Source organism: Ochlerotatus camptorhynchus, unplaced genomic scaffold, assembly GCF_037179485.1.
Source record: "Ochlerotatus camptorhynchus isolate MF236.1 unplaced genomic scaffold, CSIRO-AGI_Acam_v1.1 ptg000649l, whole genome shotgun sequence".
Classification (NCBI taxonomy): domain Eukaryota; kingdom Metazoa; phylum Arthropoda; class Insecta; order Diptera; family Culicidae; genus Ochlerotatus; species Ochlerotatus camptorhynchus.
This window is the reverse complement of record NW_027041128.1, coordinates 170092-189379: the sequence shown is the minus strand read 5'-3', so window position 1 is coordinate 189379 and position 19288 is coordinate 170092. Positions and strand designations below refer to the sequence as shown.

The window sequence follows — 19288 nt, the reverse complement described above, 5'->3', positions numbered from 1 at the left end:
TTTCTGATTTTTTTTTCCCTGAAACTGCTTGAAATTATCCTTCGAATTCCTTTGGAATTCTTCTTTGCATTTCCTTGGAGTCCTCTTCAGAATTCCTTAGGGATTAAGTTCAGAAATTCGTATGAATTTGCATTACAATTTATTTTGAATCCTATTCACGGTTCACTTGGAACTCTTCTCATATTTGGGCCAAACTCCATCATAACATAAAATCACTTGCAAATTTAGAAAAGAAATCATGGTAGACAGGTCAAGTGACCAGAATCATGTTTGCCCTTTTCAGATAAGTTCCGAGAACCTGGGGAAAGCGTCTAGAATTTTAAATGGGACAAATCCCATTATGTGGCACATAAAAATTACACAAGAATTCAAAATCAATATCATTGGCAAACATATTTAAATCTCAGGATCACATTGGACAAACATGATCAAAGTACCTTCGAGGATGTAACCAAATCTCGACCATGACTCAAAAGCCATCTTGTGACACATCAGATGCCGTAAAAATTTAATTACAAGAAACTCCCGGATATCTTCCGGGTGCCTTCGGGAAAGTGATCAGAATCAGACGTGAAGCAAATGTTCCATCAAGTCACATGAGTATTAAATTATTAGATCATATTGGTCAAGTGACGAGCCAAGGTCCACACAGGCAAAGTTTGATTGTCCTTACACTCAGGTATTTGGCTTACACTTACACTTTGACTTTTTTTTTAGTTTTGACTCATGACTGATCACTAGACTGATGCAAAATTTGACATTTTCGCTCCACAGTGTTCCAAATCGGGTCTTGATTAGTCTCCTAAGGTTTGAACTGATTTGATAAGAAACTGACTGGGCACAAACTATCTGAAGTTTATATGAGAATTACTTGGATAAATCAAACTTTTTCTTCGTAGTCTTCTATCCTTCTTACAGATTGTACTGTTAAACATTTCTATGGCTATTCTAATGGAAAAAATTTTAAGCTACAACTTTGCCAAATATTGATTTTCAGCCAAACATTCTATTCATTCCAAAAGATTACTAACTTAGGCTTATTATCTATCATGTTCTCGTCAATCATTTCGTTTAAAATCGTTAAGATGAAAGTTAATGCTTTTCCGTTGATACTGAATCCACACTCGTTTGAATCACACCCAACTTCAAAATGCACCAATACCAACAAGCATTGCAAATTAGGAAAATGAGAATTATCGAAATTTTGACTTCATTCGTAAACACAATATTATTATTATTATTATTCTACAACTGAAATGACAACTTCAATTCAAAGATTCCAAGTTCAGGAAAGTCCTGCTAATGCTCAGGGAAGTCTTGCCGAAGTTCAGGGAAGTCCTGTTGAAGTTTAGGGAAGTTCTACAAAAATTTAGAGAAGTTCTGTCGAAGTTCAGGGAAGTTCTGCCGAAGTTTAGGGAAGTGTTCTGGCAACACTGGCCGTTGCCCTCCTCCATCGCTGCAGTGAATTTGGACGATGAGGTAGTAAGTAGTATGACAGATGAAGGGACGGATTGAAGAGAGGAGGATAGATAGATGAATAGAAGATAATCTGTCAAAGAACGGAAGGTAGAAAATCACAAACAATACAGTATCGATTAGAAAGTGCTTAAAAGTGAGTTTTTTTAGTATTCTGTGCTTTGGGCATTTTGTAGAAAGTTTGTGGACAAATTTAGGTCAGTGGAGGTTACAAAACACGGAACGGCAAGCAGACGACTCACAGATAGGCGGAAAGAACATTTCAGAGCGGTCTAGGTAGAAGAAAGGTTGTTTGCAGGAGGAACAATAACTAAAATTTTTGATCAACTTTATTTACGGTTGATTTACAAAAAAACGGTTTTGTTTTTCTTTGATCCGAACAAAATCAAAAATTTTATTTCGAAGCACTTCGGAATGGCCTTTTTACCTTCCAAGGACGAGAAATGTTTGTTTTGCTCCATGTCAGAGTCGACGTCGGAGGACGTAGATTGGGTCCAATGCGGAAAGTGTGAAAATTGGGCTCATTTTTCTTGCGCGGGTGTTGACCAGGAGGTAGCGAAATCCAATTGGTATTGCCCACAGTGTGTCCCAACGAGTGTTCAGCAGTTGAAGATTCCAGACGCAGGAGGCAAGAAGCGAGGTAGCAAGAAGTCCGGCCAAAAGAGCGATGGAGGGTCTGATCAGGGAGCTGGTTCCGATGTTGATCCAGTTGAAAAGCAGTTGGAAGAGGAACAGTTAGCCAAGGAGAAGGCCTTTGCGAAGCAAATGGAAGTGCGGAAGAAGTTACTCGCTCGGCAGAAGGCGTGGAACGAAGAAAAGCTGAAGCAGGAACGGGAGATGCTTGAACTGGAATCCCAGGCCCGGCGAGAAATAGAGATGCAGCAGTTGGACTACGAGCAGAGAATGTTGCAGGCTCAACTGGCTGCGGAGCAGAAGTTTTTGAAGGAACGGGAGGCAATCCGGCTGCAGGTCAACAGCAGCATCAATAGAATTAAAGCGCTGAAGGATCAATATGGCGCTGTTGGTGGATCTTCGAAGGACGGTCCGGAGCAGAAAAGGCAGCCGGAGCAGAAAGGGCAGCTGGAATTGCAGAAACAGAAGAAGATAGCCGAAAAGCCAGCGGGTACGGATTCTCGAGGAGCGTACCCGAAAAGGGAGGACCGACATGGAATGGAGTCGGGTTCTAGAAAAACCGATAAGCAGAAGAAGATGAAGGAGGTGCCTGCTAAAGATCGGGAGGCCGAATCAAGTGATGAGGGCCAAATCCGCGACTCGTCGGAAGACCGTGCGAGCAGCGACTCGTCAGAAGATTGTGGAAGCAGCGACTCGTCGGAAGATCGTGCGAGCAGCAAGCGACCTGGCAGTGTGCGTGGTAACGGAGCTGGTGACGGGTCGGGGCGAACCGGCGGTCGAATCTCGAGGGATCAGCTGGCCGCTAGAAAAGCGATTTCGCATCACCTTCCAAAATTTCGTGGAGAACCGGAAGTTTGGCCGCTGTTTATTAGCAGCTTCGAATATACGACGGAAGCATGTGGGTTCTCAAACCTGGAGAACTTGAAGCGACTGCAGGACTGTTTGCAAGGTGACGCGCTCGAAGCAGTGAGGAGTCGGCTCGTTCTGCCGAATTCCGTTCCGAACGTGATTTGTGACCTACGGAATCTATTCGGAAGGCCGGAGAAGCTGCTGAAGTCGCTGCTGACGAAAGTGAGGAACGCTCCAGCGCCGAGAGCTGATCGACTGGAGATGTTCGTTAAATTTGGGATTACGGTGAAGCAGTTGTGCGACCATCTTGAGGCTGCGCGACTCAACGATCATCTTAATAACCCGATGCTGGTACAGGAGTTGGTTGACAAGTTACCACCGAGTTACAAACTGGATTGGGTGCGGTACAAGCGAGGAAAGGAAGATAGTCTGCTGAGGATGTTCACGGATTTCATGACTGAAATAGTATCCGACGTGTCCGAGGTGACGGAGTTTTCTACGCTGTCGGTGAACGAGCGAGCGTCGCATGGGCGAGAGAATCCTAGAAAGAAGGAGTTTGTGCATGTGCACGACTCTGAGCAGAAGCAGAGCGAAGAACTACGCAGAGAGGTGGTCAGCCGTCCTTGCTGGATTTGTAAACGGACGGATCACATGATCAAGAGCTGCGAAGAGTTCAAGCAGATGAACATTGCGCAACGACTAAGGGAAGTGGACAAGCAGAAACTGTGTGGAGTCTGTCTTAACAAGCACGGTGGAAATCGTTGTTTTTCGAAAATCCGGTGTATGGCGCGGAACTGCCAAGGCAATCACCATCCTCTATTGCATCGGGTGGAAGAATCTGTTCAATTGCAGAAAGCCAAATCAGACTGCACGGTGATTTTCCGGATGATGTCGGTGACGCTATATGTCGGTAAGTGACAGTACGACACTGTTGCATTTCTGGACGAAGGGTCGTCTGCTACGTTGGTGGACAATGGGGTGGCCAAACGGCTGAAGGCAGAAGGAACGCTTGAACCACTGATAGTCACGTGGACCGGAAACATCAACCGTTTTGAGAACGAATCGCGTAGTGTAGAGATGATGATGTCGGCGAAGGGCTCCAAGGAGAAGTTTTCGTTGTTCAACACACGAACGGTGTCCGAGTTGCAGTTGCCACAACAGAATGTACGATACGCTGAGATGGTGAACCGTTATCCGCATCTTGTTGGAGTGCCGGTGAGAGATTTTCCGTCTGGACTTCCAACGATTCTAATCGGATTGGACAATCTCCATCTGTTCGCGCCGTTGGAGTCACGGGTCGGGGAACCGAACGAACCAATCGCTGTGCGGTCGAAAATCGGATGGACGATTTACGGATCGGAGAAACGGAAGCCGCGTGTCCATACTTACCTGAATCTGCATTGTGTCACACCAGTGAGTAACCAGGAACTGCATGACATGATCCGAAATCAGTACGTGCTGGATGAAACTGCAGCAGCATCATACGCACCCCCAGAACCAATTGAGGAGAAAAGGGCTCGCGAGATCCTTCAAGCGACGACAAAAAGGGTAGGTAATCGTTTCGAAACGGGCCTATTGTGGCGTGAAGATGAACGGCGATTTCCCGACAGCTACCCGATGGCCGTTCGAAGGATGCGAGCGCTTGAGCGAAAGCTTGGGAAAGATCCTGCGTTGAAACAGAAGGTATGTCAGCAGATTGAGGACTATCAGACCAAGGGCTATGCACACAAGATAACTGCAGAAGAACTAGCAGATACTCCAAGCTCGGTGGTGTGGTATCTTCCGTTGAATGTGGTGCTAAATCCGAAGAAACCTGGTAAAGTGCGCATGGTGTGGGATGCGGCTGCATCAGTTGGAGGAGTGTCGTTGAACTCGGAATTGGTGAAAGGTCCGGACATGTTGGTTCCCCTTCCGAAAGTTGTTTGCTGTTTCCGGGAAGGTCGAATTGCATTCGGAGGCGACATTCAGGAAATGTACCACCAGATGAATATTCGGTGTGAAGACAAGCAAGCACTACGATTTCTGTTCGGGACGGATGAAAGTGGAGCACCTCAAGGATACGTGATGGACGTGGCAACGTTCGGCGCCACGTGTTCGCCTTGCTCCGCCCAATATGTAAAAAATCTGAACGCGGGACAGTTCGCAGAGCAGTATCCAGAAGCAGCGGCAGCGATCATTAAGAAACATTATGTGAACGATTACTATGACAGCGTAGATACCGTCGAAGAAGCGATACGAAGGGCCAAGGAGGTGAAGTACATCCACTCGCAGGGTGGATTCCATATACGAAACTGGGTGTCTAACTCGGAGGCATTCCTAGAGGAACTCGAAGATCGCAGTGCAAATGGAGCAGTTCATTTTTCCCGGGATAAAGACGCCGAGTATGAGCATGTGCTGGGCATAGTTTGGAAGCCGATGGAAGACGTATTCTGTTTCGCAACTATGTCGAAAGCGGCATCCTTTATGGTTATCGGTGGCGAAGAGTATCCTACGAAGCGGATTATCCTCAGTTACGTGATGGCGCAATTCGACCCAGTGGGATTCCTCACTCCGGTTACTATACTTGGAAAAATGCTGATCCAAGATCTCTGGCGGACCGGCTGTGATTGGGATACGAAAATCAATCAGATTTCCTTCGAAAAATGGCGGCGATGGATACAAATGATGAAGAACATCGGATCGTTCCAGCTACCGCGGAGTTATTTCGGAAATGCCAGATCAGATGAAGTTACGGACATACAGCTGCATGTATTCGCTGATGCAGGCGAGGCGGCGTACGGAAGCGTGGCGTATTTTCGGGCAACTGTACGAGGTAAAGTGCAGTGTGCGCTGGTCATGAGTCGTGCCAAAGTGGCACCGTTAAAACAGATCTCAATACCGCGACTGGAGCTTCTAGCGGCCGTTTTAGGAGCACGTCTATCACGAATGGTGTTCGAGAGTCATAGCTTTACAATTGACCGGGTGGTGTATTGGATCGACGCAAACGTAGTGCTCTCATGGATTCGATCTGACCAGCGAAGGTATAAACAGTTCGTCGGGTTTCGGATCGGCGAGATACTCAGCCTAACGAAGTTGACGGACTGGCGTTGGGTGCCGTCAAGACTAAACGTGGCAGACCAACTAACGAAGTGGGGCAAGGAACCCGAAATGCATACTGACAGCACGTGGGCGCGAGGACCAGCGTTTTTGTACAAGAGTGAGCAGGAGTGGCCAGAAAAGGAAATGCCACCAGCGAACACGATGGAGGAGCTCCGGATTCACCTCCTATTACATGACGTGAAGGTGCCTGCGGTTTTTGTGGACGTAAACCGTTTCTCGAATTGGACAGTGTTGGTCCGAACGATGGCGTGCTTGTTCCGTTTCGTGTCGAACTGTAAGCGAAGGATTGAAAAGCTGCCGATTGAGACGCTAAGAGCGACAAGCGGACAAAAGAAAGCACGGAAGTCGAGAACCATTGCATCGGTCAGAGTTCCGTTGCAGCAAAAGGAGTACGAGAAAGCGGAGCAGTGTCTGCTGAAAGTGGCGCAGTCGGAGAGCTTCATCGACGAACTGAAAGTGTTAACGAGAAACAAGGATCGTCCGGTGAGCCAGTGGATGACTATCGAAAAGTCTAGTCCGCTATACAAGCTGACTCCGCTGATCGACGAGAATGGACTGATCCGGATGGAGGGTAGAGTGGAGCGAGCGGAATTTCTGCCATTCGATCTGCGATTTCCGGTGATTCTGCCGGATGACCATCGGATCACGAGGCTGATAGTTCAGCACTACCATGAGAAGAGTGCCCACGGGTACCGTCAAGCAGTGAAGAACGAGTTGCGGCAGATGTATTACATCCCGCACATAGATGCAGTAGTCAGGAAGGTATCAGCGTCCTGCGTATGGTGCAAGGTGAATCGTTGTCGTCCTGAAGTTCCTAGGATGGCTCCGCTGCCAGTACAGCGGGTCACACCGAATCTACGTGCTTTCAGCTACGTCGGGGTCGATTATATGGGACCGTTCGATGTGACCGTAGGACGTAGATCAGAGAAGAGGTGGATTGCGCTGTTTACCTGTATGGTAACACGTGCGGTTCATTTGGAAGTGGCACATGGGCTGACCACCCAGTCGTGTTTGATGGCGATATATCGGTTTATTGGTCGCCGGGGCTGGCCGATCGAATTCTTCTCGGACAACGGGACAAACCTACGTGGAGCTAGTAAGGAAGTGGTGGAGGCTGTACAGGGCATTAGAGATGACTGTGCAGACCAGCTAACGAACGCGAGAACGAAGTGGACGTTCAATCCCCCCGCCGCACCTCACATGGGAGGCGTCTGGGAGCGCTTAGTCCGCTCAGTGAAGGAAGCGCTGACAGCGCTTGATGATGGAAGGCGACTAACGGACGAGATACTGCAGACAGCCATCGTTGAAGCGGAGGACATTATCAACTCCCGTCCGCTCACCTACGTGTCGCAGCAGTCCGACGAAGCAGAAGCGCTTACCCCGAATCATTTCTTGCGGGGAGCGTCAGCGAACCAGCCTGGTAGTATCTGTCCACCTCCCCATCCGGCAGTGGCCCTTCGGGATGCGTTTCAGCGTTCGCAGCAGTTGGCCAGCGTGATGTGGGAGCGGTGGATTAAGGAGTATGTGCCGTCGTTGAACCAAAGAACGAAGTGGTTCGGTGAGGCAAGACCGTTGCAAGCAGGAGATTTAGTTTACGTCGTGGAGGGTGCCAACCGGAAGTGCTGGATCCGCGGAATGGTGGAAGAGATCATCGTATCCGGCGACGGCAGGGTCCGTCAAGCATGGGTGCGTACCAATGCCGGAAGGTACAAACGAGCGACAGCGAAACTGCCGCGTTCGCAGCAGTTGACCAGCGTGATGTGGGAGCGGTGGATTAAGGAGTATGTGCCGTCGTTGAACCAAAGAACGAAGTGGTTCGGTGAGGCAAGACCGTTGCAAGCAGGAGATTTAGTTTACGTCGTGGAGGGTGCCAACCGGAAGTGCTGGATCCGCGGAATGGTGGAAGAGATCATCGTATCCGGCGACGGCAGGGTCCGTCAAGCATGGGTGCGTACCAATGCCGGAAGGTACAAACGAGCGACAGCGAAACTGGCCGTGATGGAGATAGCAGAGGGTAACCCTGAGCCGGATGTGGCTTCCCGGACAGAGTTACGGGCCGGGGAATGTTCTGGCAACACTGGCCGTTGCCCTCCTCCATCGCTGCAGTGAATTTGGACGATGAGGTAGTAAGTAGTATGACAGATGAAGTGACGGATTGAAGAGAGGAGGATAGATAGATGAATAGAAGATAATCTGTCAAAGAACGGAAGGTAGAAAATCACAAACAATACAGTATCGATTAGAAAGTGCTTAAAAGTGAGTTTTTTTAGTATTCTGTGCTTTGGGCATTTTGTAGAAAGTTTGTGGACAAATTTAGGTCAGTGGAGGTTACAAAACACGGAACGGCAAGCAGACGACTCACAGATAGGCGGAAAGAACATTTCAGAGCGGTCTAGGTAGAAGAAAGGTTGTTTGCAGGAGGAACAATAACTAAAATTTTTGATCAACTTTATTTACGGTTGATTTACAAAAAAAAACGGTTTTGTTTTTCTTTGATCCGAACAGGAAGTTTTGCTGAACTTCAGGGAAGTCCTACCTATGTTCAGGGAAATTCTGCCGAAGTGATTTATAAGATTTTTCGACTGGTACGTATGGAGATTTATTTTATATGGCTTTATCAGTCTAGGGTTATCCAAACAGGGAAATTCAAAACTGACTGTTTGGATTACCCTAGATTGAGAAAGCCATTCTAAAGAAATCGCCTACCGAAGCTCAAAGTTCAGAGAAGTTCTACCGAAGTTCAGAGAAGTTCTACCGAAGTTCAAAGAAGTTCTGCCGAAGTTCAGAGAAGTTCTACCGAAGCTCAAGGAAGGTCTGCCGAAGTTCAGGGAAGGGCTGTTGAAGTTCAGGGAAGTACTCTCATTTCAATTCTTGGAAATTAGGGAAGTCCTGATGAAGTTCAGGGACTTCATGCCGAAGTTCAGGGAAGGCCTGCCGAACCTCAGAAAAGTCCTGCCGTCATTCAGGGAAGGCCTGTCAAAGTTCAGAGAACTCCTGCTGAAATTCAGGAAAGTTCTGCCGAAGTTCAGGGAAGTTCTGCCGAAGTTCATGGAATTATCTAATTATCTTTAAAAATACCAAGATATATCTGAATACCTTCATAAGATATTCTGAAATTTTCGCAGAATATTCTCAAATACTTGTAAAACAACATGTGAAAATTGAGGAACCTTTTGATTAAAAAAAATCATCTAGCAATGGCAACGGTGGGTGAAATAATGCATTTTACAGGTATGGGAGTATGGGAGTGAAATATGAGCTTTCATACGAAATATGTGTGTAGTTGATGAGCAAAGTTCGCAACCACTATGATTGTGGTCCTAAAATTGAACTTAGACAATGGTTTTCAGAAAATGTAAACATTAAATAAATCTTTTAAAAATTGCTAGCGATAGCAACTTTAGTTTATTTTTTAAATTTGGCACGGAAGAGTTTTTTCGATTAAGCGCTGTGTTGTAAAAAAATCGATGAAGTGAGTCATTCTAAACTGATCCACTTTCACCTTAAGGAAAATAATTTTATAGAGCACATGCGTTTGTTTCATCGTAAAGATGTTTTGAAAAGTACTAGAAACGGCAGCTGAATTATCATTTCAAGTCCTTTATGACATAAGCTTGGTCAGTTGAATTAATGTAAAATTAGAATCATTGTAAAGCCAGTTTGGAATCTTTTCGTGTTTTGTTTTGATGTAGGTGTCCATTTATATAACTTTCAAAGATCACAGCCAAAAAGTATCATCTAGCAGGATGAAAAGATCTGGGAAGCAGCAAGGCAATATTTACAGAGCTCTTTTAAACCACGAGATGTTTTCTAGAACAATTATAATCCATTTCTAGAGCATGCTTGACTCAATATCATTTAAAAATATGTTTTGTGTATTACTTGGGTTACTACCTACAGTTTCATAATATTGGATTTTTTAAGTTCTTGGATTGGAAAAAAATTCGATATCAATTTAGGGGAAAAGACTCTAATGTTGGCCTATGGATCTAAGATTGGGCCTATCGTTAAAAATTTGCTATTTATTAGTTTTATCTAGATGAACGCGTCATTGGGACGGTACTTATGGATATTTTAGGTCGCTTTTTTTCAAATTGAGTTGATTGCTGAATTTATGTATGGGCCCATATTAGGGGCATTTAGGCCGACATTGCATCTATTTCCCCTACAATTTTCGATAGTCACAAGATATCATAATTAACCAATAAATATGTTCACGAGTCTTACCTTAAAGATACCTTGAGATTATTACAATAATTCTATAGGAATCTCTAAAGGATCTGAGTACTCGGAGATAAGTTCCCACCTCTGCTATATCTAATCTAGGGAATCAACCCAACGCAATCTGGTATCACTGGTTGCTGTAGTGACACAGATAGGAAGTTGAATATTTAGTTTAAAATACCATCATCATTGTTGCACTTCAGTGTTTTTTTTTCTCTCTGAACATAAGAAGATCTCGTAGCAAATTGCATGATCAGCCAGTCATCAATACTTTGTTGGTTCTAAGTTATTTTTTCTAATCGCAGAAAATAAGAATAGAAGCAACGTGTTGACATATTTTCAAGCAGAAACTTATTATTTTTAATTGAAAATGGCTTAAGTAAATTGATTACCCCAAATTTGAATCATAGGCCGAGAGTTTACTTGAACCGGTGTTCTTTGTGTCAATAATCCATCACGCCATTCTTCTCTCCGACTGATCAACAAGTTTTGTCCGCGATAATGACTAACTAGACTGATCTCGCATCTCATTATGTGCCTCCATCTGCCTTTCCTTATGCTGGGAAAAGTTTCTGATTTTTTTGCTCTTCGGCTAGCCACTTTCACATTTATCTTACGACACTGACCACAACTACCGTGGTCGGAACGAGAATACCAAAGCTGATGAAGACAATTTTTACTGACTCTGCTTTGTTAACATGAAAAATTCCACAAGAAAGAAAATAAAACTTTGGGTCAGAAGCAACTCGAGAAAAATCCTCAAGATGAGTCAAAGTGCAACCGAGAAAGCAGCGGAAACAGTGCCAATGGTAGTACATCTCGAGCAGTCGTCAGTGATTTTGGCGGGTTGTTGTTCATTGGAAAAGTTTACGCGGTGCAATTTTCAGCTTGCGGTGGCTTTGAAGATTCATTTCCGGGCAGCTTGAGAAGTCCACGGTAGCACAGAATTGGCAGCGGGGGGAGGACGTGTTTTCACTAACTAGCCTTTTGCGGTTGACTTTTCTGCTTTTGTGTAGCAGTAGTTCTTTGATTTTGCGGTGGCCTCACTTGACTAAAGATAGGAAAAGTTGTCCGTTCGAATGATGTCGCCGTGAAGTGTAACAAATGCAGAAGAGGAATTTCTTAATTAGCTTCTTTAGAGTACACTGGGAATGTTTCAAAAGACCCTGATGGTTTCCAAACTGTTTCATCTTTTTCTTTGCTTCAAATTATAGATATGCTGAAAAGTTTGGGAATGATGGACTTATTTTGACGAGCACGCATTCAATTCTAGGTGCTTAACCCAAAAACAAAGCCATCTCAGAGAGATATAATTCTCAAAGTGGAGCCATTTAAAAGAAACTACTCCAACTTTTCCATGTTTTGCTCGTTTTCGTATCTAATCACATTTTCCCACTGACTGTCCGGAAAAACTCATTGAATTTGTTTTGCGATAAAATCGCCCCTTTTTCAGCTTTTGTGAAGCTCAACTTTCCCGCCATTATCTTCCAACAACTCACATCAAAATAGGAAAGATGTCATTAATTTTATTTGTGTGCCATAAAGTACAGGAAAGCATCGAAGGGAAGTTCCACGGTGTGCACACTATCGCAAAAAAGAATCGAACTCCAGCCCGACCGGAAGACAGGGTGCTTAAGTTCAACTCGACCCATCCTTGTACACATCTCCGCCGCCGCCGCCGTCAGATCAGGCTGCCAACGCAAAGGTACCGGTGAGGGTGGTGGCGGTGGTGGAGCAAAACTTTTAATATGCTTATTGGCTTCCTGCCAGTCTCCGTCAATATCGTCGCCGTTCGTTATTCGTTGGCAAGCATCGACAACTTCCTCTGGCAATCAACTTGTCCTTCCCGTTCTCCACGTCTGCCTAGCTCATCGATGACAATCAATAAATTCATAGCCCTGGACTGACACTCGAAACTTCACCATCTTATCATTCAATTGAATGACGCTTCCATCGTTCACCAACAAGGACGCGCTAGTTGGAGAATGCCTCCAGCAACAGTCGGCCTGAATAATATTCCAAACAGCATAATCTACAAATGTAGGAGGATTTGCAAAACAAACGCATGGTTGAAGTCATCGAACATGGGGATAACAAACCTTCTAGCATTGTATCGGATTGCAAAGTTTCAACCCCTCAACAACGATGACGACGGACGTTCGGTTGGCCATTCTTTCTCTCTTCGCGCTCGGAAAGTGTAAACAGGAAAAGAGGATAGATAAACATCCGGCCAAACGCGAACCGAACTCCGGACACATGCTGCTGCTGTTGTTGCACTACGCTCTGGTGGTAGCCCCTGGTGTAGAGGCGACGTTTCACCACTTCTTCGATCTACCGTCGCCTCCATTTTGCCAACCATGTCATCATTCGTGCGACGAGAAGTGCCACCGGGCAACATGGTCATGAAATAATCTCACCACCACTTGAATCTTCTGGATATTGAACCAGCAGACAGCCGATGAAAACATGTTGCAAATTCTGTTGTGTTATTAACGCTACTCCGAAGCTATGGCTGACCACCAGTTGCCAGTCGATCACGTTTGGAAATTGTTGCATAATTAGATTTGAAACTAGTTGATGAAATTCTTAGATTTCGTTGGCACTGATTATGTTTCTCGGAGTATCAGCCGGTAACAACTATAATGGATTACCATGTTGGGCTTAATTCCCGGTTTGGTCAACAAATGATTCTTCTCTGATGTTCCCAGAGCTTCTGGAATTTCAGCAATGATTAGAGAACTCAATCCAATCACCAATATTTAAATTTACCAGAAATCTGGTTCAACCGTTCCAGAAAAGACTGCAAAGGTGCTCCTGGAAAATTATGGTTAAGTTTGGTCCCGGAAGACAGTAACACGCCCATCAATTTCTATATCCTGTATTTTGTTTGCTAAAAACATGATTTACCATCCTAATTTAAAAATTTCTGTTATTGTCCAGCGTTGTCAAGTATTTACTAATTTGTACTTCCTGACATGTTCGTTAGAAATAATAACTTAGTCAAGCAGTTTGGGCGGGATTGACGTTTTTAATTGGGACATTTTGAGGAATATATCTAAACATAAGTTCAACTAGCTTTGAGGGGTAATAAACGCTTAAATGGAGCAATTGGTACTTAGGCGTTTTAATTAAATTCTAAAGGCACCAGACTTGATGTTGCATGGGAATAAAAAACGCTACATACTTGCCGAAGAAAGCATCCAGCTAAGTAGACATACAAAAAAAGAAGAACGGTCTGTGCTTAGGGGAACGAACGGAAGTTCGACGTAGGACCACTAGTGGACGGAACAAATGTGAAGAGCATTTAGTTCTTTTAATTGATCGATCATCTATTATCTAAACTCTTTCCGTTTTGAATTGCAGGCGTACGAAATTTGTAGTATTTTTTTTCGGAGAGAAAGTTGATCAAGAGAAAAGAGTCGTTTTTTTGCCTTAGTTGGTGATTTAACCTCCGAAGCCGTACAGAGTGCGCCTCTGTCGCTTCAAAGCCTAGATTACATCCATGGCCACTTACGCTTGGTTAAGAGATGAACTAGCCTCAGGCTAAAAATCTCTATAATAAAGAAAAAAAAAAAAAAAAAAAAAAAAAAAACTTACGCTTGGCGTGTTCAGTGTAAGTGACAGCATCACGGATCTCATTTTCCAGGAACACCTTCAGCACACCTCGTAGATCAGACCGGAGATACGTTTGACACCGCCACCGCGAGCTAGACGACGGATGGCGGTTATCCTGAAGAACCTTGGCACCTTCTTTACCAAGACCTTTTCCGCCTTTGCCACGACCAGTCATTGTTGCTTGTTAGGTAAAAGAGTGGACTACCTAAACTGCCACCACCTTTCTACTGCTGCTATTGATACTTATGCTACCTGTTCACCACGACGTCTGAAGCGAAAAGCGGGTTGAGGCTAGTAGTAGTAGTAAAAAGTAGTAAAATTATGTTTATTCCTGTTGATTTTATAGTACATTGATTTAACATTTTAATTGATTACCTACCTGGCTCTTCATCTTTGTTTACTTTGATATTCTAATTTAATATTTGCGTTTTTCAACTAGTTTCCAAAATACCCATTTAAGGATGTGTTTTGTTTGAATTGAACAAAGTGAAAACCTACCTAACTACGAGTATAACTTAACCTAACGTGGTAGATCACGTATGATCTGATGATTTGATCATAGACAGGTGTCTCTGAACCTTTCCAGGATGAATACTCTCCGTTATTTTAGTGTCTAAATTCTAGCCAGGAAGTGGATCTCAGAATGTCTAGTCCGCGGGGGCAGTGTTGGCAAAATCAGAAATCAATTGATATTTTTCCGCTCTCATACGCTCTCAATATCACGCGTGATATTGGAACAAAATAGCATGCTTGATATTAATATTACAAGCTCCTTAGATATTGCGAGACTATTCACAACGTGCAAACATCAAGCTGAGAGTTGACTCGACACAAAAATGATTCCATGGCACATCGTTTTCTTAGAAAAAGAAAGCATAGTTTGCTATCTCTTTTTAATCTTCACCGATGGCAGACGCGAAGGGATTGCTGCAAGCCGTTATGGAAGTTTCGGTTGCATTCGGGTGTAAAGCAAAAATCATTAAACTCAATCTCACCACAGTTTGGTGAGATTTGCAGTTGGTTAGTTTAGTTAGCTTGATATTCCGAGCAGCGATATCACAGCTTGCAAAATCAACCGCAGTTGTTTGCTTGTTGATTTTTGTCTACAAAAATCAACCGTGATCTTTGGCGTTGGTGAGATTTGATTTTTTGATATTTCCCAACACTGCGCGGGGGACTGTTTAGGACCATTCTAAGGATCTTGTTCTGGATCCTTTGGAGTTTAAGGTGATGGCATTTGGCGCAACTCTCCCAGATTGGCATCCCGTATTCTATTACGGGAAGGATGATTTGTTTGTAGACAGCAAGCTTATTTTTCAGGGACAGGAGTAGACCTCCTGTTGATGAGTGGATGCAGTGTTCTAATCAAGATGTTACACTTGGTTTTGGTTTTGTCAACGTGCTCCCTGAAAATCAGTTTGCTGTAGACTACCTTTTTCGACCATTCCACCACTGTGCCGTTCAGGCAGATCTCAGGTTATGAGATGTTGTCTCCCATGTTACTGACGAAGATATCGATGGTGGAGTGAACGCCAGACCAGCTCAAGCGGGCGGTAGAGTCCGGCGCTATTATAGTATAGTGAGCTTCTTGCAGGTCGTCGTTCAGGATTGTCCCGTTTCGGTTGCGTCGACTGTTGCCCCAAGCCTGGTGTTTGGCGTTCAGGTCACCAGCGATGATGTACTTCTCACGGCGTCGAGTTAGTTTGATGATGTCTCCGCAGGTCTGCTGCCGACCCGTCCCTGATGGTGACTTGTTTGGGACAGTAGGCCGCAATTATGGTAATAGGGCTGACAGGAATGGAGACTTCCACACCCACCGCTTCGATCATATTCAGCTGGAAACTCGGTAGCAGTCGACAGCCAATATTTCTCCTTAATGCGATAGTCACTCCTCCTCCGCAGGAGCTGGTCCGGTCTAGCCTAACCAGCCAAAAATCGGGGAGGTGTGTTTCGGTGATGACAGCGATGTCTATGCTATGTTCATTGAGGAAATCAACGAACTCAATGATTTTGCTCTTATGCGAGCAAGCGTTCCAGTTGGCTATTTTGATGGCTTCACGGTCCATACTTTTGCACGAGGGTCATAACTGCACGAAGCTGTTTAGGTAGTGTCCTGGTGGTGCGCAAGTTTATGATCACCTCAGTCACGAGGATCACTAGTTCGTCGCTTTTGAGTGGCGAATTTTCTTCTGACTCTCCTGACACAGCACGGACGTACGATAATCCCGGGGCAGTAGAGCCATGGCTCGGCTGGGCCGCAGCATCAGTGAGGCGATGCTGATCCAAGTAACAATTTTGGTTTTATGAGGGTTCTTTAGACCATGATATTGACTTGTAGCATGCTTTAAAACCTCGATAAAACTTGCAATGTTACTTGGGGAGCTGAACGGTGGCTGGGACCCGCTTGATCTGATGTTGGATTCGTAACGAGGAGGCGCTGGTTTAGTGGAAGCGGTGCTAGGTTCGGGACCATACAACGCGAAGGAAGTACAGGAAACGTGTCCATGTTGACAATAGGAGCACGATTATTGCGGTGGCGGCCAGATTGGTTCCTCGTGGAAGCCTGTTGTCGGATCTGGATGAAGGCCGCTCGCTTGGGACATTTCCTATCGCTGCCCAGATGGTTGGAATCACAGTTCACGCACTTAGGTGCAGCTTCTTCTTCCTTCTTGCAGGCGGTAGTATTGTGAGCCCCAGCACATTTGCCACAACGAGCCTTCATGTGACAATTCTTCGTACCGTGCCCAAATGCCAGACAATTAGTGCACTGTGTCACGTTACGGTGTCGAGGGCGATACTGCTCCCACTGAATCAAGATGTTGAACAGCGCGCGAATCTACCACAAATTTTGTAATTCTGCCGACATGCCCCAATGGCGATCCAGTTCTGACATAGCAGAGGATTGATGAACCTGAAATATTTCATAAGAAGGGAATATTTGTACACATGTAGAAAAATAACTTTCTTTACCATTTCGTCATGATAATTGGTTTTGGTGGGGACACAGATGCGTGCATATCATCGTATACTCTTTCGGTACTATATATCTGTTCATTCACAATTTTAACTGCCCGAGCGTGAGCTGAAGACTCCAGGTGTGTCTTGAAACGAGAATCAAAGAGCATTGCAACAGCTAATGTATCCACCAGCTCAACATTTTTTTTCAAATCTTTCACTGAATCCGTGTTCAAAGCAAGTGATGTGCAAAGGTGAAGACAAAAAAAATCGATCTTTTATGTTTCGATCCAAGATCGCCCATTGCTAGTCCCAGTAAGACCACATGGCTCCACAGTGTTCAAACGGTTTCAAGTCGGGTCCTAATTAGCCTCTGAAAGCTTAAACTCATTTGATAAGAAACTGGCCTGGTGCAAACCATTTGAAGTTTATATGGAAATTACGATGGGAAAACTAAACTTTTTGTTCATTGTCTTCTAGCCTTTTCCCATATTTTACTGTTAACATGTTCTATTGCTATTCTTATGGGAATTTTTATCAGCTACAACTTTGCAGAAAATCATTTTTCAGCCAAACGTCAATTTAAATAGTTATTGATTGCTAAAGATATTGATAATCATATGACAATACTAAGCAACTGTATTATGGGCAACACTATATTCTGCAGTGTGACATAGTAGCCATGATGTTTGTCCTCTATTCTACACGCCATAAACACCAATGTTGCCTGCTGAACAGTTGATTGAGCATAATCAAAAGACATCAATGACTTGAATCATTACTAATTTTTGATCCTTACATTTGATCGAAAGTATTCTTCAACAAAGTTGTAGCTGAGAAAATTTTCAACAAGCTCAGCTATCATTTTTTAAAGTAGAACTGGTGAATTTTGAGTAATTATGAACCAAAATTATGGTTTCTCCATAGTATGTTCCATATAAACTTCAAATGGCTTGTGCTAAGTCAGTTTCTAACTAAATGAGTTCAAATTTTGGGAGGATAATCAGGACCCAATTTGGAACCTTTTGAGGACTGTGGAGCGAAAATTTCAAATTTGCATCAATCTAATGGGGCAATCCATTAAGTACGTCACGTTTTAAGGGGCTAGGTTTACACATCTGTGACAAGCAATGTTTTTTTTCTGTGGTGGAAAATCGTAACAACAGGGAGAAGAGCAAATGTTAACAGAATTTCGCGTTACGTACTTAAGGGATGCTTCCCATGGTAAACTAAGTATGATAAAATGCACCACTTTGAATTAACTGGCTTCCAGCCACAAAACACCACAAGCTAGGAAACTGTTTCTAAAAAAAACTATCGTACACTTCCTTTCAAGCAATCTACGCCACTAGCGGAGGCCCCAAAAGAATGGCAATATTTTCGGTTTGTTGCACTCGCTCGGAGAGGAAAACTTTCAACAATGGCTTCCCCATATGTGGGAAACTCTCAAATCGCGTTACACGCGGTGGTCCCATGTGAATCAATGGCTGCCACAGGTCTTTTGAATGCTGTAACGAAATTGAATTCAAATTTCAATACAACAAGTCGCAGTCGTCGCTAGCAACCTCATACCGAGCAGCGGCAACATGAGCTGCTGATAAGGTGTGATGCTCAGCTGGTGCACCATGACGGCGTCAACTAAAGCCGTGCCCCAGTCTACCGAAAACCCCAATCAGCGTGACTCCTGTAGCCTTGTACCACATAATATAAACCCCTTGGGAGGCAGCTTTGGGGTTGAGGTTGAGGTTACACTATTCGCATGGGTGACGAATGAAATCAGTGTGTGACATATTATGATTTCTATCTCACATTGCACCGTTGGATGGGCGTTGAGCAGTTGCCGTATAGGTCTACGTAGTGGTAGAACCGTACCGACAGCCACTATAGTGTATAGCAGCATGTTTCGACACCACTGTCACCTCAAAACTCGTTTGTATGCTCGGATGACATGTTATGCGGTTTTACATCAGTTATCAGTCTATTTTCCTGTACGCTCCATGAATCGGATGAAAATGACACCCACACATTCGTGCACGGTAGGTGGTGGCTTTCCTTCACCCAGCGATAGTTGGGAGCTCGATGTTTTGATGTTTTCAGTTTCGTAACTTGACAAAGATGTAACTATGCATCAGCGAACATGTGATACCTTCCCGGAATACACGTTCAGCTGAATGTGCTACCGCACAGTCTGATATGCACAGTGGGATGAGTCGTTCAATAATGGGCAAAATGAAATGTTGAAAACTGTCGTGCAGTCGAAAAATCATGAAAGGTGAAGATCAAAGAGTATTTCCTCCATTAATCACCCATCTGTGTCACTATGGCAACCATGTACTCATCAATCCGAAGAATGATGCACCATTTTAGTGCGTCTCAGTAACAGATGCCAGCTTCCAGTAGCTACGAGAAAGCATCACAACATATCCTCAACGCATAC

At 44.4% G+C, this 19288-nt stretch overlaps 1 protein-coding gene across 1 annotated transcript; it reads left to right on the top strand.

Moving 5' to 3' along the window:
* The first annotated feature begins 4035 nt into the window (after positions 1 to 4035).
* On the top strand, positions 4036 to 8166 carry LOC135714474 (uncharacterized). The gene has a single exon (XM_065237849.1). It carries the CDS (start codon positions 4036 to 4038, stop codon positions 8164 to 8166), a length of 4131 nt encoding a protein of 1376 aa, XP_065093921.1.
* Positions 8167 to 19288: the final 11122 nt, after the last annotated feature.

What these genes read in the sequence shown, in the direction of transcription:
- LOC135714474 (XM_065237849.1), top strand. Translation starts at nt 4,036, where the DNA reads ATGATGATGTCGGCGAAGGGCTCCAAGGAGAAGTTTTCGTTGTTCAAC.